Source organism: Microcaecilia unicolor, chromosome 3, assembly GCF_901765095.1.
Source record: "Microcaecilia unicolor chromosome 3, aMicUni1.1, whole genome shotgun sequence".
Taxonomy (NCBI): domain Eukaryota; kingdom Metazoa; phylum Chordata; class Amphibia; order Gymnophiona; family Siphonopidae; genus Microcaecilia; species Microcaecilia unicolor.
Genome location: NC_044033.1, coordinates 133,858,026 through 133,881,384, shown reverse-complemented (window position 1 = coordinate 133,881,384; position 23,359 = coordinate 133,858,026). Strand labels below are relative to the sequence as shown.

The 23,359-nt window shown below is 45.0% G+C and overlaps 1 protein-coding gene across 2 annotated transcripts in view; it reads left to right on the top strand.

Annotated features, from left to right (window-relative positions):
- Window positions 1–23,359, top strand: part of WDR92 (WD repeat domain 92) — a 90,389-nt gene that overhangs the window by 56,360 nt on the left and 10,670 nt on the right. The window contains exons 5-7 of one of the 2 annotated variants that reach the window (XM_030196373.1): window positions 3,346–3,461; window positions 7,389–7,523; window positions 22,904–23,001. In XM_030196373.1, coding sequence (XP_030052233.1) covers window positions 3,346–3,461; window positions 7,389–7,523; window positions 22,904–23,001 — 349 coding nt within the window. The remainder of the gene's footprint in view (window positions 1–3,345; window positions 3,462–7,388; window positions 7,524–22,903; window positions 23,002–23,359) is intronic. The other variant, XM_030196375.1, reaches the window with a different exon arrangement.

Here is a 23,359-nt window from a genome sequence, read left to right as displayed (position 1 = left end):
AGTTAAGCCTGATCCCACCAGATAAGGTCACATCTAGAGTTTCACCATTTTAGAACAGTTATGCAAGTGATTGTTATGTCACTTGTATTATTGCAACGCATTCTACATTGGCTTGCCACAGTAGACTTCAGGCAGTATATAATCTCTCTATATAAAAGGCACCTCCAACGTTCTAATTGAAGCCTCCAGCGGAAACTTGAGGCGCCAGAGATATCCGGTTTGCCACAGACTGTCTGACCCGCCCTCGCGTCAACGTCATGACGTCGACGGCGGGTAAGGACAAAACCAAAGAAAACCTCCACGCAGGCTGCACGGTGCACCCCCCCCCCGCCCCGCCCTCCTCCCCGACACAGTGCTCCAGCTGCCTCGCTGCATCCCCCCGTCCGCCCTCCCTCCCTCACCTGGACACACAGTCGCCACTGCTCTCTCCCTCCCCCCTTCCGAATCGCCGCTGGACCCTGGTCCCTCCGCCCACAGTCACCCTCACCCACCCTCCTCTCCGATGGACACTCGTACCAGCCGCTCGCTCGCCGTCCCGCCGCCCTCCCTCTCCTCGCCAAGTCCACGTTACGAATCTCGGACAGGATGAAGAGGGAGGGCGACGGGACGGCGACCGACTGGCTGGTGCGAGTGTCCATCGGGGAGGAGGGTCGCTGACGGTGACTGAGCCTGGAGGCAGCACGGGGTCCACCGGCGACTCGCTAGAGGGGACGGACGGACAGAGCACCGGTCCCAATCCAGCGCGCCCCTCATCCACCAAGCAAACCTACCACATCCTACTCCAGGATCAATGCACAATACTGGAAATGCACCAATCACGTCCACTGTAAGTAACGAAGCCCATTCCTTAATCTCCGTTTCCACTCAACCACGCTGCCGTCATTCTCATACACTCAAAACCACACAAACCTAACAGCTGCTGCTCCACATTCGCCTTTTTAAATTCTTGCTCCATCACAAACAACTCTACAGCTGTTGTAATTGGGAGGGAAAGTGGCCCTCGAACTGGGAGGGTGGGGACACCCTCGGACTCGGACACACCCTGGTACTGGGAGGGAGGACGACCCTGCAACTGGGAGGGAAGGGAGGGGATGCCCCTGCAACTCGGAGGCAAGGACAGGGCACCCTGGAACTGCGAAGGAGGGAGGGAGGGCCCCCTGCCACACACTCTGATTCTCATACATACACTGTCACTCTCACAGGCACACTCAATCTCACACACACTCTCTCACACATACACACTCCAAGGAAAACCTTACTAGCGCCCGTTTCATTTCTCAGAAACTGGCCTTTTTTACTAGTATATTAAGAATATGGCAGCCAAGGTAGTGACACATAGTAGGTTGTTTTTTTTTTTTTTTTTTTTGGGGGGGGGGGGGGGGGTTGGTAATAACTTACCCCCGTGTTTTACTTAGCCGCGCGGCAATGCTGACACAGCCCATTCTAGCACAGCTTAGTAAACAAGGGGATTATTTTTTATTAATTTTTAGACCACTGTAAAAATACAGCAATAAACAATAATTTCTACAAGCTGTGGCTCAGTTGTTTATTCAGAGCACACAGCACAAGAATACAATAATAATATAATACGAGTGGCAATAATTAAAACAAAATACAATGAATTCAATTAAAATAAAGCTAAAGGAAGCTAAATTATGTGAGATTCATTTAAATATAAATAAGATTTGAACTGAATATGGACATCTAATGCATCTAAATGAAAATAATACAAACAAAAGCAAAAACTTCAAGCATCATTCTCTTTTAACAAAAAGTCTCTCTCTCTCTCCAGGATTGATAGCTATCCCACAGGGTGTGAAATTTATCTAGAGAATGAGTCTTAAAAGCAGCAATTTCACTCATTCGATAGAAACCATCCAGCTGGGTAATAATTTGACACATAGGTGGAGACATGCACTAGCTTTAAGGATCAAGTTACCCCTTTTTTACCTGCAGTTGATTCCCTAGAGTGAGCAGAATTAATTTCTAAATACTTTGGGGGCGGTTCTATAACAGAGCACCCCAATGCTGCACAGGGAACGCCTCTTCTGTAACAGCATCAGTGCTCCCTGATTCTTTTATAGACTACTAGTAAAAAAGGCCCGTTTCTGGAACGAATGAAACGGGCGCTAGCAAGGTTTTCCTGGGAGTGTGTATGTTTGAGAGAGCCAGAGCGAATGTGCGGGTGTGTGACAGAGTGAGACTGTCTGTGTGACAGTGTGTGTGTGTGAGAATGAGAGTGTGTGACAGGGCCCCCTCCCCTGTTCCTAATGCCCCTCACCCCGTTCCGTCCCCTCCTTTTCCTCCTCCTTCCCACACTTTGGGTTCCTTAAGGCTTTCAAAAGTCTATGTACCCCCGTGGCCCTAACGCCCAGTATCCGGATACCCCAACGCTTTCCTCCTCACCCCTCCCCCAAGACGTAATACTTTCACGTACTTCATTTTTTAAAAAAAAGTGTCCTATCTACCCTGTGTACAAATGCCCGGCATTCAGATTGTGTTCCTCTCGTAAATTTTCATTTCTTTCATTCATTCAGAACTCCCCCCCCCCCCCCCCCCCCCCCCCCCTCCGAACACTTTTGGTTCCTTCAGTCTTTTAAAACTCTCCTATGTACCCTGTGTGCTAATGGCCAGCATTCAGATTGTTCCCAAATGTTCATGTCTTTCAGTGGTTCAGAACTCCCCCCTCCCCCCATTTAACACTTTCGGTTCCTTCAGTCTTTTAAAACTCTCCTATCAATCCTGTGTCCTAATGGCCAGCACTCAGATTGTTTTGCTTTGCCAAATTGTCTGTCACTGATGTCACTGAGGTCAGAGCATGCCTGCCTAGCAGACCACTTCCAGCAGGCACGGTCCCAAGCACATCCTGTTGGAGGTGAGAATTATTATATAGGACTAGCATTGGTGTCTCGAAATGTAAGTGTGTCCAGTTATGCGTGTTCTAAGGCAGGAATGAATAGGCATGCTTGAGTGCAGCAGGCACCATGCATACAATGGAGGCAATGAACATTCATCGTGAAAACCCAACTGGCTGGGGTGTGCTTCAAGGACTGGGCTGAGAACCACTGATTTACACAACATGATAAAGCCGCAGATTATATGACCCTGATAATTCAGTACTTGTGAAAAAGGTGGCATGCATAGAATTCAGGAAAAGCAAGTTCTGCAGCAGGTCTTGGATGATTCTAGCTGAGTGATCCTATTAGTTCAAAATAGAACTGCTTGCTATTTTCATTGTTTTTCAGTATTAGGAAAAGCAAACTTTGTATATTCATCAGTACTGGGTATTCTTATGGTTATAGAATGAAATACAGGTTTCTAAAATAATTTTCTTTTTATTTGTAGGACATGCATGTAATCAACAAGAGCGTGTTGTCTGTGCTGGGTATGATAATGGTGACATTAAACTCTTTGACCTACGCAATATGTCCTTACGATGGGAAACAAACATTAAAAATGGAGTGAGTGCCACAAACATTTCCGAGACCTAAACTCATAGGTGCATGAGATTTTCTAATAGACTTAGTGGTGTATTTAGCGTCAATCAAAATATACCACACTTCAGTAAGAGGAGGTAACAACGGTTAGTGTATCTGGGTTTAAAAAAAGGTTTGGACAAATTCCTGGAGGAAAAGTCCATAGTCTGTTATTGAGACAGACATAGGAAGCAACTGCTTGCCCTGGGCTTTGTAGTATGTTGCCACGATTTGGGTTTCTGCCAGGTACTTGTGACCTGGCTTGGCCACTGTTTGGAAAACAGGATACTGGGCTAGATGGACCATTGGTCTGACCCAGTATGGCTACTCTTATGTTCTAAATATTGACACTTCTGAAATGATGTATGTAGTGCTCATGTATTCCCTTCCAGATAGAAGGTATCATACAAGTTATGTTTCTAGTTTGGATCCTAGCACTTGCTGTCAAATCAGTTTCCTCTTTGTTTTTTCTACTCTGCACAAGAATCTCTCGTAATAGACCCTGGCAGGGCCATAGTGTCTTCAATGGACCCTGAATTATGGTGACAAGAACCATTTGCTTATTAAGTATTTCTCTGGGCAAGGCTAAATCTCTAGCATTAGATTTTGTACTAGTAATGGCTGAGGAAGTTTGTCAACATGGATGAGAGCCAGCCTTGTTGTACAATAGAGAATGACACATGGATAAAATTGTCCCCGCCCCGTTCCCCCTGGGTTCTGTCTCCATCCCCATCCCCACAGGCCCTGTCTCCTTCCCCGCCCCATCCTCGTGGGCTCTGTTCTCATATGCAGAAACCTTGAACACTTACGATTTTATATTTAAATTTTTTTATTAAACTATAAAAAAGAACAATATGCTGTGCAACTGTTGTGTATAAATTACAAATAGAAAACAATAATAACAATGAGCAACTATAATAAACCCTCCCACCACCACCACCACCACCACCACCACCACTCTCTACCCTTCCAGCCTCAACAGTAGCTGACTTCTACCCCAAGGAATCCTAATCCACCCTGTAAAAATGTCTAGGGGTACAAAATACAACCTGTTCTGTATATCCTAGAGGGGAAAAAATATGCTTTGTGAAGCACTGTTATGATTTTCTAATCTGTGAATGAATAAGAAGTCATTAACAATCTCAGGATTCAGTCTAGCTCTCCTGTCTTCCATAGTCCCTTCTGCAATAGAAGACAACTTTTTAGATGATGTGCTGGTAGCAGGATGTACAGGATCCCCCATGCACATTTTGCTAGTTGTAGCCAGCATGTTTGCTTGTTTTAAAAAAAAAAAAAATATATATATATATATATATTGTCGTCTGCATCAAACATAAATAATAGTCCAGTTCATTAACAGGCTTCAAAGCAGAAAGTGACCCTGACCCTCCCATCTGTTTTTAATTACCTCTTCTTATAGACCTCTTTCTGACTCCGTCACACGGGGGACTAAAGGTACTTATTTCACATAACAGATTCTGTATAGTTTCTCTGACCTCCATTGTCACCCAATCACAAGGTCTATTCTGGGGTGGCATTAGGAGCCGTAATTGAAAACTAATTCCCATAATTACTGCTTTCTGTTTGTTTTCTGGATCTAGATATACTCTGGGCCATTTATGTTCCCACATAAATCTTATTAAACATCTGTCTAAGTTTCTGCAAAGACTGAGTGTCACTTGTATATGATCTACCTTGTAGGCTAAATGTAAGGTAAAGAGAAGATAGAATCAATAAAATAAAAGACAGAGATAGGTTTAGATAGATAGATACATTTTATTTCTTACCCAAACACAGGTCTTCAAGTTGATACAAATACAGACATCAGATTCTGGTTTCAGCCGCACAGGGCTTCGCCGTCTGACAGAAGCTTCGGAGAAGACTCTCAAACTAAGCCAAAATCTCCCATCTTTTATACTCTATCCTCTCCATAGAAGTGAATGGTGAGATACCTAGCTCCTAATATTTCGCAATTTCTGAGATCATACTTTCCCATGCGATCTGCTATCTGATGTACCCACCTCCTTCCGTTCTCAGCTACTGCTAATTATCAACATGTTTTGGGAAGCGTTGAGATAACAGTTTCACATCTTCCGGCTGCAATACTTTTCATACCTTTCTCATGAACTCTGTATTACCTCTGTATCATTGTATACCAAAACTAATAAGCTCCATTTTATTCATCTGATCTTTCATTACAGGTGCTATATTTGATTTAAAAATTGTACCAATTTGTGTCAGAAGTCATTATTCAGACCTGCTTTTTGCAGATTCTCAAATATTAAATCATTTACTTGTTGTTTGACCTAGTCAGTACTTTTTCAGTTGTTTTTAGGCTGCATAGCTTTGGCCATCACTATTCCAGTGGTAGCCTTAAAGCTAGGCCATATATTAACACATCCCTGCACCGTCTCTGTCCCCACTCTGTCCCCGCGGGCTTTGTCCCCACCCTGTCCCCGCGGGCTTTGTCCCCATCCGCATCCCTGCGGTTACCGCGGGTCCCTGTCTCAGTATCATTCTCTATTGTAGAATTGTTTTAATTTTACCATACTATGTGAGTCTAATTGATAATGTGAAAGGTGATAAAATGATTTTGGTTTTCAGTTCTTTTTCTCCCAGTTTGCTTTAGAGTAGGGCTGTACATGGATTAAAAATTTTAATCACATAAAGCGCCCCCTTACATTGCCTCCTGTACAATGCAATATATAGATAGCAGATGTAAATTTTGCAAACTGACATATTTCTATTACTAAAATACAAATAAAATCATTTATTTTACCTTTGTTGGCTGGTGATTTTGAGGTATGTTTACTAAGGTGCGTTAGCGTTTTTAACGCACCTGTAAATTTAAGGCACATTAAATGCTAACGCGCCTATACATTTCTATGGGCGCGTTAGCGTTTAACACGCGCCCATAGCACCGCTTAGTAAACCTAGCCCTTTATCTTTCTGTTACTAAAATACAAATAAAATCTTTTTCTTTTGTTGGCTGCTGATTTTATCTTTATAATCATTTCTTTCCCTGTCTCTGGTTTTGCTTCCTTGTGCTCCCAGCACAGTTCTGTGCTCTGAACTCTGTTTCCAGGGCCTCCTGTTTTCACTGTTTTCTTTTTTTTTTTTTTTTTCTTTCTCCTCCTTCACTTCCTGCCCTATATCCAATTCTCACATTCAGCTTTCTTCCTACTTCTCTAATCTGTTTTGTTTCCATCTCCTCCTGTCTCCCTTCCCCTCCTCTCCCTGGGCACCATCCATCTCCTCCATGGGCACCATCTCTTATATAAACCCCATTTGAGACAGGATGCTTTGGTCCAGGTCTCTGCCCCCCTCCTATCCGACATATTGTTCTCTCTGGCCTGTCCCATATCCTCTGACATGAGGTAAGAGGGAGAGCTTTGGACCAGGCAGCATATGTGCAACACTGCTGCTGGCAAGGATCAACCCAAGACCACATTTAAGGTGCGCTGGGGTGGGGGTGGGGGGTCTTGTTGAATTGCAGACCGGGAGGGGGAAGATGTTGGATTGCATCGAGGACAGGGTTTGAAAGTGGAAGACAACAGAAGAGATGTTTGGAGAAGGCACTGTAATGTTATTAGGGGTTTTTAAAATTGTGATTAATTTTTTTTTAAACGCAATTAATGATTTAATGTGTTGGTCGCAGAATTAACTGCGATTAAAGTACATCCCTACTTCGGAGCCGCCTTTATTCTGCTCTAGGCTGCCCATAATGCTTAAAAATCTTCATAGCTCAAAACAATATTTTAGTCCTTCATCTTCTTGCTTTTTCCAAAAATAGCTTGCATTATATTTATGTAACATTACTGTCCATTAATTTTTTCAGATGTCTTTAAATCCAGTATAGTTTGCTTATATGAAGAATTAAACAATGTTCATTTGTGTTTAATGTTTTTGTAGGTATGTAGCTTGGAATTTGACAGGAAAGATATAATTATGAATAAGCTGGTGGCTACATCATTGGAAGGAAAGTTTCATGTTTTTGATATGAGAACCCAGCATCCAACCAAAGGCTTTGCTTCAGTATCAGAAAAGGTAGAAGTGACAATTGCCTTACACTATAATTATATATCCTCTTCAGTTGTGGTAAACTGTCAAATGCAATTGACAGCTCTGGGTCGCAAACAGCGACCAATGCTCAGAAAGGGATCCGTGCATCTCATTGGCCACTATTTGCGAGCTGGTAAATTTTACTGAGGCACCCATATTTAATGGGTGCCGCTGTGCATCGGCCTCTCAATGCTGATGAGTCTGAAACTAATCTCTATAAACCTGGAAGATGTAATGGGGCAATTTGATAAAGAATAGCAAATCGTTTGAACTGGATGGCATACATCCCAGGGTACTGTTAGAACTGAAAAATGAACCTGCAGAGCTATTTTTAGTAATATGTAATTTATCTTTAAAATCCGGCATGGTACTGGAAGATTGAAAGGTAACCAATGTTACACCAATTTTTAAAAAGGGTCGAGATGTGATCTGGGAAATTATAGACCGGTGAGCCTGATGTTGGTGCCGAGTAAAATATAATAATGAACAAAATTACTGACCATATACATAAATATGGATTAATGAGATAGCCAACATGGATTTAGTCAAGGGAAATCATGCCTCACCAGTCAGCTACATTTCTTTGAAGGGGTGAATAAACAAGTTAATAAAGGTGAGCCAGTCAATATTGTGTATCTGGATTTTCAAAAGGTATTTGACAATGTACCTCATGAACGACCCCTGAGGAAATTAGAAAGTTGTGAGATAGGAGGTAGTGTGCTATTGTGAATTAAGAACTGGTTGAAAGATAGAAAACAGAGTAGGGTTAATTGGTCAGTATTCTCAATGGAGAAGGGTAGATAGAGGGGTAGAGAGTTGCACGGGGACAGAACTTGTCCCCACCCATTCCCGTGGGGATTCTAACCCGTCTCCACCATAAGTAATCTCTTCCATCCCAGCTCCCGGCCTGCCCAGCCTTTGCTGTGCCGTAGTCACTTTGACACCCCCCCTAAGAAAGACAGATTGTACAAGCAGTAAAATTTCTAGTAACAACAAATCATTTTCTTCTGTACTGTGCCAAGACAGCAGATGTACAGATTAGCAGGACCAAAAGCAGTCCAAAAAATTAATGTCAGAAACACCACAGTTTATACCTAATTGTTCAGCCACCCTTAGGAATCACCTTTGGGTTTAAAAAGCAAAACCATGTGCATGTAAGGACTGGATAAACAAAATAAAGCAAAGTTTAAACCAAATACCCTTAATATGTAATACTTGGTAGGAATAATCAAACAGTGATAGAATATTTACATAGCAAGCAGCCTGAGGCAACAGATTTATTTTCCACTGAACATAATTAACTTTGTATAAACTTGGCGGCTAATACTGTGCTGAACTGGACAATGTTGGGACATTTAAACTGACGTTGGACAGAACTTCTGCATGAAGGCAACCCTTCCCTCATTATTCAATACCGTTCTGTGAAATAGTAGTAATAAAAAAAGGCAAGTGCATTTTTATAATATTCCACTGCAATCCACAAAACAAAAAGAACAAATTCCCACATGCTAACTTTTTCTTTTAATGTAGGAACAGGAAAAAAAAAGATTTTAAATGCTCTCAGGTTTCAACCTAATTCATGTTTAATGTGGAATATAAATGTAATAAGTAAATAGATAGAAAGTCTGAATGTTGAGCACCTGATTCTCATAACATGATATCTGTTTTAGTGGCCCATTACCAGGAGAGAAAAAAAATCTCTGCACAAATGTAACAGTGTTAGGGTGTCCCTTTAAACAGCTCCTCCAAATGACACACTGATTATAATTTTTAAACAAATTACTACTCTACCTATGAAAAATTATTCTGTTGTTATACTTCCTCTGTGTACATCCGTATGCTACACAAGTCAGTATGTTTGAAAATATAAGTGAGATTAAGTAAAAAATGCTACCAACAATAAAGAACAACATTGCAGCAGCTCATCAACAGCAGTTTGCTTTGTTTTGAGTGTATGGCGATGACGGCTGCACAAGGAAGGGGAAACAGAGAGTACCCTGTCTTCAACTACCTCTCTTCCAGCCCTGGTTGTCTTCTCCACACATACCTTGCATCACCCTGGTGGTCTAGTGGCTTGCTTCTGGGCAGGAAAGGTCCCCATGTTTTCCTGCCCGCTGCCGCTGATCCTCTCACTGTGGCCGCTTATTTAAAATGACCACCGAGTTCAAGTGGCAGCCTCGCGAGACTGCTGCTTGAAGTCTCGGCAGCCATCTTAAACATTCAACAGCGCTGGCGAAAGGATCAGCGGCAGTGGGCAGGAAAGCGTGGGGACCTTTCCTGCCCCGAAGCAAGCCACTAGACCATCAGGGTGATGCAAGGGACTGGAGGATAGGTGAATGGAAGGGAGGGAAGTTGTTGAAGACAGGGTAGTCTCTGTTTCCCCTCCGTTCTGTTCTGCTCTGTGGGAACCCTGCAGGACTCTGGTCCATCCCCGCGGGATCCCCGTGGATCTTGGTCCATCCCCGCAGGATTCCTGCTAACCCCGTTCCTGTGCAGCTTTCTATGGAGAGCCTCCCCAGGGGTCTAGAGATGGGAATAACTAGTGAGTTAATTAAATTTGCCAATTGGATAAAATATTTCTTCACTCAACGTATAATTAAAGTCTGTAATTCGCTGCCAGAGAATGTGGTAAAAGCAGTTAGCTTAGTAGGGTTTAAAAAAGGTTTGGAAAATATCCTAAAAGAAAAATCCATAAGCCATTATTATTTATTTATTTAGGGCCCTGTTTACTATAATGGGTGTCTCTATCGTTATTGCACACTAATTTTTAGCACACACTAAAAAGTTAGCATGCCTACAGCACAGCTTAGTAAACGGGGCTTAAATTTATTTATGCATTCCTGTATCCCACTGTTATCCAAAAACAAGTTTCAGTTCAAAGTGGTTTACAAAATTACATTCTGGTTTACAGTTACATTATTGTTTTTCATTTTATGGTATGATTGAGACTTATTGTGATGGTTTACAATTAGTGTTTACATTTTGGTTGCGACGTATAATGATGGTTTACAATTGGTAATTAGAATGGGCATCGATAGCTAAATTACTTATTGTAGAATTTTCTAAAGAAGTAGGTTTTAAGTTCTTTTCTAAATAGAAGATAGTTTGTGATGCTTCTTGTGATCTTTGGTATTGAGTTCCACCATTTGGAACCCAGGTAGTTAAATTCTGCCATGTAGATCAATTTGTAAGTTTCTGCAGTTGGGGAGGTGAAGAAGTAGGTAGCTTCTAGTTTCTGGGCTTGTGTTTCTTGGGGATAGTTCTATCATATCTATCATGTATTCTGGAGACAACCCAAATGATATTTTGTAGATGATGGTGCTCGCTTTGAAGATCAGTCTTGCCTTGATTGGCAGCCAGTGTAGTGTTCTGAGTAGTGGACTTGGTGAAAATCCAGTTTATTTCTAGGATAAGTAGCATAAAATCTGTTTTTATTGTTCTGGGGTCTTTTCCAAGTACTTGTGACCCGGATTGGCCACTGTTGGAACCAGGATACTGGGCTTGATGGACCTTCGGTCTGTTGTAGTATAGCAACAATTATGTTCTTATGTTCATTCCTTTATCAGAATGAACACAGAAATATGTTAAACCTAAAAAGCAGCAGCAGTTCACAGCAGCAGGCAATTTGTTCTGATATCATGAACTTATCTTGAGTGGATGAGGCTTCTGAAAAACTCATTAGGTTCTGCATTTACTTTAGGTCCCCCCCCCCCCCCCCCCCCCACACACACACACCTTGAACGTTTGAGGGGTTTATTTTGAATCTTTTCTTGTAGAAATTCTGTAAAACCATCCTATATTGCCTTCTGACAGTTGGAGGGAGGGCATTGAAGACACTGTCTTTTCAACTGTACTAAGGAAAAGTAACTTGGAACCTTACTTTTCTATAAATTTTTCATATACGATAGCATATAGTTAGATGCCAGTTATACCAGACAGACAGTTATCAGAGCCATGGTGTTTGGAATATTTTATTGATATTTAAACCAGGTCATCTCAGTGGCTTAATGGCAGTGCTATTCAGTTCAGTATGGAAGGTCCCTGGTCCAATTTCCCAATTGGTTCTTCCACACCCTAGATTGACTGGGGCTGGAGGTGTTGTGGGGGCTGCATTCATAGCCTCTGTTGAGGAAGAAATTGTGGCCGTCAGCAAGGGCAACACTTGTTGGAAAGATTTAGAGCTTATGATGGCGCCTCTTAACAACTGCACATGGATGGTGGGTATATTTAAAAAAGAGGAGGGGAAGAAAATCCTAAGGTAGCTGTAAACAAAGGCTTATGGCCCAGGTTACGATTTAGCTGTAAGGAATCAAAAAGATGAACTGTTGGGCCAAGGCTTACAAAATTTCTCGGAGGACAAGAGGCTCAGTCACCCGTGGGGTTACATGACCTTCTTGTGCATGATGGAGATCTTCAAAGATTTCTGAGAACGACCTAAATGTATTTTCTACTCATGCATAGGAATTCTACACCAGTGGTTGTTTTCTTGATTCTTTGCTGGCCCTTCTCTTGCTGACACTAGTTTATTTTTAATCAGTGATGCTGCAGGCTTGCTCAGCTGTTCTGTTTCCTTCTGCCAAGTGTCTTCTAATGTTTTCATTATTTCTTTTACCTCATCAATTTTCCTTGCCATTGCAGGGTGCATTATAGATTTTAAGCTGCTTATCCTAGAAATAAGAAGTGGATTTTCCCCAAGTCCATCTCCATAATGGATTATGGACTTTTCTTTTACAAAATTATCCAAACCTTTTTTAAACTCTTCTAAACTAACTGCTTTTACCACATTCTCTGGCAACGAATTCCAATTTAATTATACACTGAGTGAAGAAATAATTTTCTATGATTTGTTTTAAATTTACTACTTAAAAGCTTCATTGCGTGCTCCCTAGTCCTAGTATTTTTGGAATAGTAAACAAGCCATTTACGTCTACCCGTTCCACTCCACTCATTATTTTATAGACGTCTATTATATCTCCCCTCAGCTGTCTCTTCTCCAAGCTGAAGAGAACTGCACACAGTATCCAAAGGTGCGGTCACACCATGGAGCAATACAAAGGCATTATAATATTCTCATTTTGTGCTTTCCATTCCTTTCCTAATAATTCCTAATTCTCTATTTGCTTTCTTAGCCGCTGCTGCAAAATGAGCAGAGTGTTCAAAATATCATCAAAGATGACACCTAGATCCTCTGCCTTGGCAATGACTCCTAATGTGGAACCTTGCATCATGTAGCTATAGTTTGGGTTCCTCTGTTCCACATGCATCACTTTGCACTTGCTCAAATTAAATGTCATCTGACATTTGGTTGCCCAGTCTTGTAAGGTCCTCTTGCATTTTTTCACAATCCTGTTACTATTTAACAACTTTGAATAACTTTGTGTCATCAAATTTAATTACCTTACTAGCTATTACTATCTCTAGATCATTGATAAATATGTTAAAAAGCAGCGATCCCAGCACAGACCCCTGCAACCACTATCTACCCTTCTCTTCATGCATTGGGACTCCAGAGCTCTGCCTGTCTTGTGTCCTGCGCGTGGAACAGGGAGCACTTCTGAAAATGCTACCTTGGAGGTTCTGGATTTAAGCTTTCTACATAAGAGCTTAAATTTGGCTTCAGGAACCTCCCTCCCACATTTTTCTATGTCATTGGTACCCACATGAACCAAGATAGCAGACTCCTCCCCAGCACTGTCTAAATTCTTATCTAGGTGCCGCTTGAGGTCCGCTACCTTTGTGCCAGGCATGCAAGTGACCAATCCTCACATCCACCAGCCTCCCAGCTATCTACATTCCTAATGATTGAATCTCCAACTACGGTGATCCTAACCCTACCTTCTTGGGAAGAAGCCCCTGAAGACACATCCTCAGTGTAAGAGGATGTTGCATCCCCTGGAGGGCAGGTCCTGGATACTGGATCAAATTATGCCTCTCCACAGTGATTCCCTCCCTTCAAGAGACCTTTCTCCTCTGTGGCAGCACAGAGGATGGCAGACATCTCTACTGTTTCCCTGTAGGCCTCCTTTATAAACCTCTCTGTCTGCCTCAGCTCCTCCAGGTCTGCTGTTCTAGCCTCCAGAGATCATACCTGATAGTGATGTCCTAATTAAATTTGTAGCCTCCTAATTGGTTCAAGGCAGGGTTACCATATTTGTAGAGACAAAAGATACAAAAAGTAAAATGCCACCCAGCCCTGGCCCACATCGCACCCTGCCGCACAGTCACCTTGCCCCCCCCCCCCCCCCCCCCCCCCCCCCAAGAAAACCAAATTCCATAAGCGGTGAAAATACTGGTAAAAGTAACAGAAATGCATTTTCTTCTGTACTCTGCTAAATATAAAATTTGACAATATGTAAATTTCCAAAAAAGCAAGCATCTATGAGCTGCATGTCTCTCTTCCCTTTCCCTCCCATCCAAGAGCAGTGTAACTCCCTTTCCTCTCTTCTTCTCTGTATACCCTTCTATCCATGTGCTGCATTTCCCCCGTTTCCCTTCCCTCCCCTCCATGCACAGCATGTCCCCCTCCCTTCCATCCATGTGTAGTTTGCCCTATTCTCTCCCTCCCATCCATGTGCAGCTCTTGCCCTATTCTCTCCCTCCCATCTGTGTACAGCTCTTCTCTCCCTCCCATCCGTGTACATATCAACCTCCTCCCCTCCTATCCATGTGCAGCTTGTCCCCTTCTCTCCCTCACATCAGTGTGCAGCATATCAACTCTCCCTTCCCTCCCCTCCGTTGGCCTACCTTACAGCCCTGGTGGTCTAGGGACCTCTTTGGGTTAGGAAAGTACCCCACTGTTTCCTGCCTACTGCCACCACTTCTTTAAAATGGCTGCTGAAATTTCAAGCGGTGGCCTTGCAAGCAATGTTTATAATTCATTCTGGCGCTTAATTTTTCTGCTTCTCTCCCAGGGCTGCTGGCTGAGGTTATAGCTCATGGAGGTCACATTGTGCCCCGGGGTTATCAAACCTGGGTGACCGGGTCCCTCGCACTTTCCCTCCCTATACCTCCTGGTTCCTTGGCCCTGAGGGTTTCTTTCTATTTCTTGAGGTCCTTTTGTGCCTCGGCCCCTGGTGCTGTCCAGAGGCCTTTAGTGGCTGGGAGGTGAGCCTTATCTTTGCGCTCTGTAAAAAAAAAAAAAAAAAAAAAACTCAAAGCAAAGCCTCTGGTTTGGCAGTGTTTTGCAGTCTCTTTGTTTTGTTCAGTTTGGCAGCACCCATGCTTAGCCTTGCTGGCAAGCAGTTTTTAGTGATGTTCTTGGACCTCCTCCTCCACCTTCCTTTCCTCCTGTAGCTCTTGACTTTATTTCTAGTTAGTTTTCAGTTGAGCTATAATTCCTTCTTTTCTGAGCCAGTTTTATTCTGAGCTGGCCGTGAAGGGGTCTTTTTGACTTTTTTTTTTACCAGTGTTTCTGCTGTGTTTGTGAAGTTGGGGTGCCTTTCAGCTTGCTTTTTCTCCTGATCCAGTTTATATCTGGGTTTCAGTTGAGAGCCTTGTTTGGCTCTAGCGCCTGTTAAAAATACAATTTAGACAGCATGGTGAGTTTGTGCCATGTTATTTTCTGGCATTTTTGTTCCTCCCCTTCCCCATGTCAGTACTCTGCCACTGTGAGAGTGTGTGTTAGAGAATGACGTGGGGAAGGGGAACCGCAGTAACCGCAAGGATGGGAATGGGGGCAGAGCTCGTGGGGACGGGACGGGGACATATCCCGTGGGGATGGGGACAGGGGACAAACTTTGTCCTCGTTTCATTTTCTACTTTGAAACCTGTTAATGAACTGGACTGTTATTTATGTTTAAGTGATGCCTACAAAGATATTTAGATTTTTTGGAAAAACAAGCAAACATATTGACCACAACTAGCAAAATTTGCTACCAGCACATCTTCTAAGAAGACAACTTCTATTCCAGGAAGTACTGTGGAAGACAGGAGAGCTAGATTGAATCCAGAGATTGTTGATGACTTATTTATCCACAGATTAAAAAAAACCATAACAGTGCTTTATAGGGCATATTTTTCCCCTCTGTGGCATATAGAAAGGCTTTTTTCCTTGTCATCAGCAGCAGATGAATCCATTAACTGATGGGTTGTATCCGCCTACCAGCAGGTGGAGATAGAGAACACTGAAGAACTACAGTGACCCTTGGACGGCTAGCCCCATCTGCCTTCAGTATTTCTCTATCTTCCAGCAGGTGTGGACGTAGCTTGATCAGCTCCTGGATTTCTGCCTGGGGTGGCTCCTGTGCTTTGCCAGTTGAGCAGGGGTGTTGTGGCTGGTGGTGCCCACTTTAAAGGCATGTAGGTTCGCCCTTTCCCTGCCTTACCCATTCCCCCCTCCTCCCGGAGTCCCTCTGTTGCTGCCTGCCTCCAACTTTCCTCACAGCGTAAAAAAAAAGAAAAAGTGCGCTTTTACTTCGTGCATGTTCTGAGGCTTTCTCCAGAGATTCTGGTTCAGTGCAGCTTGACCGGAGCTTGTTGACTCGGTCTTCTGAGGTGAGAGTGGTGCCCAGCTCCTCCGGGGAGGTCCCGCAGACAGCGTTCCGAACGGGGTAAGTTTTGGTACGAAGCCGCCATTTTATTCCTATATTTCCGTCCAGTCGGGCGATGGCTGTTGAAGGAGTTAAGCACTGATCCCGCTGTGGTAAGCGCAGGTCAGCAGCGGGGCTTTGCAGTATGTGTTCCTTAGACATGCGAGCTAGTACGAGCATGGCAAGCGATGATTCTTCCCGCTTGATGGAGCAGCGGGCACCATTTTGAAAGCGCCGCATACCTCGACCCCCGCGATTGCGGAGGAGTCGAGTGCAGGGAGACTCCTCGTTTCGAGGCTGCCAGAGGAGCTCCAACCTCCGTTTCGCCTAATTTGGGGACGGAGGGCCAGGGTGAGTTTTTCTCCCTTGAGTTTGTGCTGCTGATGCATAAGGCCTTCATGCTGAAAAGAGCTGTGCCGCAGGTGTCTGACACTGTGTTGCATTCAGGTGCTGATGGCCCGGGGATGGCTACAGATGTTATTTTTTCCCCCGAGCGTTGGAAACACGCTAAACATAGACGGGTAAATTCCCCCTCTGAAAGTGGTGCATCTCCCTACTCCTCCCCCCCCCCCCCCCCCCCCCCCAGGGCAGGCTATGGAGAGTCTGAGGGATCTGGCAGGCCCTCACGGGTGCCTGTTTGCCACTGGATTTGGATGATCCCAATGTGGTTCGGATTTTCCACCACGACGAGCTGCCAGCTCTCATTGCTGAACCTTGCAGGCCCTCTCGATTGATGATCCTGCTGAGGGCGATGCCTCCTCTGTTAATGTTAGGATGGCGAGTACTAAGAAGCCTATGCGGGCCTTTCCTGTGCATGACTCCATCCAGGAACTTATTTCAGCTCAATGGTCTGACCCCGATGGGCCTTTGAAAGTGGCTAGGGCTATGGGTCAGCTTTACCCTCTGAGTGAGGTTCACTTGGCCCTTTTTGGGATGCCTAAAGTGGACGCCCTGGTCACGGCGGTCACTAAAAAGACCACTCTCCCTGTAGAGGGAGGAGTCGCTTTGAAAGACATGCAGGACTGGTGGCTAGAATCCGCGCTGAAGCGGTCCTTTGAAATATTGGGCTTTGTCTTAAGGGCGTCTATTTGCAGTTCCTATGCAGCCCGCGGCTGTCTTTCCTGGTTACAACAGGCGGTGGATCAGCCCACGGAGGGTGCGGGGGCCCTGTCTGAGGTTGCCCTGCGGATGGAGTCGGCCCTGTCATTTTTGGCTGACACCCTTTATGATCTGGTCAGAGCTTCGGCTAAGCAGATGTCTGTGGCGGTTTCTGCCCGCCGCCTCCTTTGGCTGCGGCATTGGGCGGCGGACATGGCCTCTAAGCAAAGGCTGGTGAGGTTACCCTTTCGGGGCCTACTGTTATTTGGAGAGGATTTGAAGATTGTTAAAGACCTAGGGGATTCGAAGCCCCAGCGGTTACCTGAGGATAGGCCGAGGCCTTCTTCCAAGGGTCCTGTGTTTCCCTCCTCTTCCAGACCTCGCTTCCGTGAAGCTTGCAGGTATCGCCCGGGGCGCTCTGCTGGGTTTTCTCAACGTGCCCGTTTTCAGCAGAGGAACTCCTTTCGCTCGGACAAACGCGCCACAGCGGCCGGGTCGCGGCCAGGAGTTCAGGGTGTCCTCCACAATGATGGGACACCTGCCCACTCCTCTATTCCTGCAGTAGGAGGACGTCTTTCCCTCTTTCTTGAGGAGCGGGCCAAGATTACTTCAGATCAGTGGGTCCTGGACCTGATCAGAGAAGGTTACCAATTGGAATTCGGTGTCCTGGTGAGAGACGTGTTTTTGGAGTCCCGATGCTGCACTGCCATCAAACGGGCGGCGGTAGAGGAGACCTTGCAAGTCTTGCTGCACCTCGGAGTGGTGATCCCGGTGCCTCCCGCTGAACGCGGCTGCAGTCGCTACTCCATTTATTTTGTAGTCCCTCATAAAGGCAGGTCTTTCAGACCAATCCTCGACTTACGACAAGTCAACGAGGCCCTAAGAGTGCGACACTTCCGCATGGAAGCCCTGTGCTCCGTCATTGCGGTGGTTCAGCCAGGAGAGTTTCTTACGTCTCTAGAGCTCAAGGAAGCTTACTTGCACATTCCTATTTAGCTCCCGCACCAGCGGTTCCTCCAGTTTGCGGTGTTGGGCCAGCATTTTCAGTTTCGGGCCTTGCCTTTCGGCCTAGCCACAGCTCCCCATACCTTTTCCAAGGTAAAGTTGGTGGTAGCTGCCTTTCTCAGGCGAGAGGGTATCAGAGTTTACCCTTATCTAGACAACTGGCTCTTCAGAGCGGATTCGGCAGACGAAAGTCGTCTTGCCATAGCCAGAGTGGTTACAGTCCTGCAGATTCTGGGCTGGGTGGTCAATATAACCAAAAGTCACCTGACCCCCTCTCAGTCTCTCGAGTATTTGGGGGTCCGGTTCGGCACGGCCTCGGGATTTGTCTTTCTCCCAGACCACAGGAGGTGCAAGCTTCAGTATCAGGTCCGTCTGCTCCTGCGGATGCCTCGCCCTCGAGCTTGGGACTTTGTCCAGCTGCTGGGGTCGATGACGGCCACCTTGGAGGTGGTCCCCTGGGCGAGAGTGCATATGAGGCCACTGCAGATTGCCCTGCTCCATCAATGGTCTCCAATTTCCCAGGAATATCAATGCAGACTAATGTGGCTCCCTGCGGCCCGGTACAGTATGGATTGGTGGCTCTCTTTTGCGACGAGGAATGCCGCTCGCGCTTCTTTTTTGGTGTCTGGTGATAACGGATGCCAGGCTTTTGGGCTGGGGAGCACATTGCCAGGGAAGCTATGCTCAGGGTCAGTGGACACCCATGAAGCAGGGTGGCCCATCAATCGCTTGGAACTGAGAGCGATATTCCAGGCTCTTATGGCCTTCCACAAGACTCTGAAGGGGCTTGCTGTCCGGGTTCTGTCAGACAACACGACAGCGGTGGCCTACATCAGTCGTCAGGGCGGCACTCAGTGCAGGGCCCTGGCTGCGGAGGCCGCTCAGATTTGTCACTGGGCTGAGCTACACCTGCAGCTTCTGTCAGCAGCTCACATAGCAGGTCAGAGCAGCGTGCAAGCCGATTTTCTCAGCAGGATCAAATCGACCCAGCGGAATGGAAACTGGCGGAATAAGTTTTTTTTTCAGATTTGTGCCAAATGGGGGACTCCCGGAATGGATCTTATGGCGTCAAGCGCAAACGCCAAAGTCTCTCGCTTTTTCAGCAGACGGAGAGATCCTTGCTCGGCGGGGTTGGATGCACTGGCTCAACCCTGGCCCCCGGGCCTCAAGTATGTGTTCCCTTCTTGGCCCTTTGATAAGACGAATCCTCCTGCGGATTCGACTGCACCGAGGATTGGTGATTCTCATTGCTCCAGATTGGCCAAGGCGTCTGTGGTATGCGGATCTCTGCCAGATGCTGGTGGAGGCTCCACTTCCTTTACCTCGGGTACCGAACCTGTTGGTTCAAGGCCCGGTGACTATGGAGGATCCCTGCCGATTTGGTCTTACGGCCTGGCTCTTGAGAGGGCGCAATTGAGAGATAAGGGCTACTCCTAACAAGGTCATCTCCACTCTCTTGCAGGCCCGCAAGTGGTCTACTTCCGCAGCTTACGGTCGGATATGGTGTAAGTTTGAGGAGTGGTGTGTCCCAAAAGAGGTCACACCCGCACGGGCTACGGTCTCGCTGGTCCTGGACTTTTTGCAAGACGGCTTACAAAAAGGCCTGGTTTATAATTCCCTTCTGGTGCAAGTGGCACCGTTGGCATACTACCGAGGGAAGGTCTCTGGCTGGTCCCTTGCTGCTCATCCGGACATTGTCCGATTCCTTAGAGGGGCGCTTCGGCTCCGCCCTCCCATGCGGTTGCCTTGTCTGGCCTGGAACCTGGGGCTGGTGTTGAAGGCTCTCCAGCGTTCGCCTTTTGAACCGCTTAAGCGAGCTTCTGAGAAGGATGTGACTCTGAAGACAGTCTTTTTGGTGGCCATTACATCAGCTAGATGCATATCTGAGCTTCAGGCGCTTTCCTGTCGGGACCCTTTTCTGCAGTTCTCAGAGTACTTACAGTTCCTTCCTTCCTGCCTAAGGTGGTTTCAGCGTTTCACCTGAACCAACCCATTTTTCTACCTTCCTTTTCTAGGGAGGACTTTCCGGATTCCTTTAGACAATTGTGTCTTTTGGATGTCCGCAGGGCTCTGTTGCAGTATCTACAGATGTCAAATGACTTCAGGACTTCTGATCATCTTTTTGTCTTGTTGTCAGGTCCTCTGTGGATGCCCGGCATCTAAGGCCACTATAGCCCGTTGCCTCAGAGAAGTCATTTTTTCTGCGTATCTGCTTTCAGGACGGTCTCCACCTGAAGCATTTTAAAGCGCTTTCCACAAGAGCGATTTCCTCCTCGTGGGCTGAAACAGGTGTCCTTTCTCTTCAAGAGATCTGTCGTGCAGCTACTTGGGCTTCTCAGCTCTCGTTTGTACGGCATTACAGGCTGGATGTGGCAGCGAAGCAGGACGCGCATTTTGGAGCGCAGGTACTGGCTCATGAAGTTGCCTGTTCCCACCCTACGTAGGGAGTGATTTTGTACATCCCATCAGTTAATGGATTCATCTGCTGCTGATGACAAGGAAGGGAAAATTAGGTTCTTACCTTGGTAATTTTCTTTCCTTTAGTCACAGCAGATGAATCCATGATCCCTCCCTGTCTGACTTTGTGTTTTTTGTTCAGTTCTTTCATGCAGATATTGTATCTCATCAGGAGGAGTTGATGAACAGTTCTCAAAGTTTCTACATGCTGTTCTATTGTAGGAGGTTGAGTTCGTCCCTCCTTTGTATGGTTATTGCTCCGGTTCTGGGGCATTTGTTCGCTGTGAGGAAAGTTGTTATGTTACTTTTCTTATTCACTCTGCTTTGGAAATTTCAAATACTGAAGGCAGATGGGGCTAGCCGTCCAAGGGTCACTGTGGTTCTTCAGTGTTCTCTATCTCCACCTGCTGGTAGGTAGATACAACCCATCAGTTAATGGATTCATCTGCTGTGACTAAATGAAAGAAAATTACCAAGGTAAGAACCTAATTTTCCCATTTTATACCCCTGGACATTTTAACAGTGTGAATTAGGATTCCTTGGTGTAGTGGAAATCACCTATTGCTAGGGTTAGAAGGGTAGAGGGTGGTGGTGGGAAGGAGGGTTATTATTGTTGCTCATTGTTATTATTGTTCTCTATTTGTAATTTATACACAACAGTTGCACAGCATATTGTTCCTTTTTATACTTTAATAAAAAGATTTAAATATAAAATCATAAGTGTTAAAGGCTTGTGCAGATGAGGACAGAGCCCACGGGGACGGAGACAGAACCCACGGGGATGGAGACGAATTTTGTCCCAGTGTCATTCTCTAGTGTGTGTCTCTGCCTCAGAGGCGTAGATCTTAGAAAATGTGAAGACACAATAGTTTTGGTTGAAAGCTCATCTAAGAACAACCTCCTAATGAGGAGATTGCAAGGCTGCGGGGTGGAAATAATTTCACACAGTCACATTATTCAGACATGATATCCTGTTAGTATGCAGGATTTGGGCTTTTCATCCTTGTTCTTTTTGAGAGGTCCAGACCAACTCCATTCCGCTCGGTGCCACATTTTGTGTTTGCCTTCCTCTGTAGTTATTGGATAAAAAGCAAACGTTGTTTTCTCGTGCTTTCACTTTTTGGTGACCTCTGTTCTGGTTCACCGCCTTGCTATTGAAAACAGCTGTAAGCTCAGGGTCCCACTTGGGTGGCTATTTATCTGCTTGTCTTCAGAAGTAGTTGCTTCTCTTTAACAAGTGCTGTGTGAAGACCGTGAATCTTTCAGTCACACAAACCCACCAGCCCCTGAGTTGGAGTTATGTCCTTTCTCTTACCTGTGCAGCTTGATTAGATGGGATTTTGAAGCAATTGCAGTCCCGCTGGTGCATGACAAGTCCAATGCCTGAAGGAAAACACTAAGTCTTTGGCAGAATTCTTTAGAATTATCTGTTGGTGTATTCACTGGTCACATGACCCATTTGTGTTACTGATTGATTTGCTGTCTTCTTGACTTCAATCACCCTTTGATTATTAATTTTCTGAACTTGATATTTTGAGTTTTCCTAAAATGTGATTGGTGTACTGACACCTAATTTCATGTAGTATTCTTTGGGAGTTTATGTACTTGGGGGCCTAAGCTACAACTGTATGGTTTTGAACTTCTCTTTTTCAACTTTGATGTTCAGGCAGTCAACAGGGCAATTATGAAAAGATATTCAGTTGCAAAGAATGAAGTTACCTTATAAATTGGGGAAATTTTCAAAACTGCAAACAGGTGTGAAGTCTGCAGTTCTTACCTGTGGATTTTGTTGTAATTCTCAGAGAAAATATGAGCATGCTTTCACATTGAAAATTTTCTCAGGAAAAGGTTCACACAGAGTTTAGCATAGCTCTCCTTTAATACTGCTGGAATTGATGTTGCTTATGTGAAAAATGATTTCTTGAGCACGGTAAAACAGATTGGAGTATAAAATATCTAACCAGCAAACAGTAATAACTCACAGCGGAGGAGCCATCACTTGCAGCATCATTAACTCAGAACTGTTTCTCACCTTACCTCCTTGACATTTTGTCTGTTATCTATTTGAAAATGTACCAGTTACAAAGAAAGCTTAGGGCTGGGAGGTGGAGTGAAGCAGGCAGCTGAGGACACATTCTGATTTTATTTACACCCTCTTGTCTGTAACTGTATGAGGAACACCCTAGGTTAGTTGTATTTACAAGAGTGATCTCTCATGTATTTTCCTCTTCAGTGCTAAATGTAATAATCCCTTTTCATGTCGCTTGTATCATTTAGGCTTACAAATCTACCATGTGGCAAGTGAGGCACTTGCCACAAAACCGAGATATCTTTATGACAACAGGAGGAGCTGGTAGCCTGCATCTTTGGAAATAGTAAGTATCACTCTTTGTGTTTCAACAGTTTTTATTGATAACAAGTCAATAAAGCAAGCCAATAATAAAATAACAACCAGAAGACCAAACACAACTCACAGACCAAATCATACCAGCAGATCAAGTATGTTATCATTTTCAAAAATTCCCCCCGCCCAAAAAGCAAAAAAACTCCCATAAAGAAACCAAGAGGGTTTTACTGCCCATATTCTTAAGGCGGTTGGTAATCAGCCACGCCCACACAAAATTCCATCTCAAACCGCCCTATGTGAAACCCTCCCCCCCAACCTTTTTTAAATAACAAACTCCAAGCTGGAAAAAACTATTTACAACAAAGCAAACAAGAGACCCCCTGCCT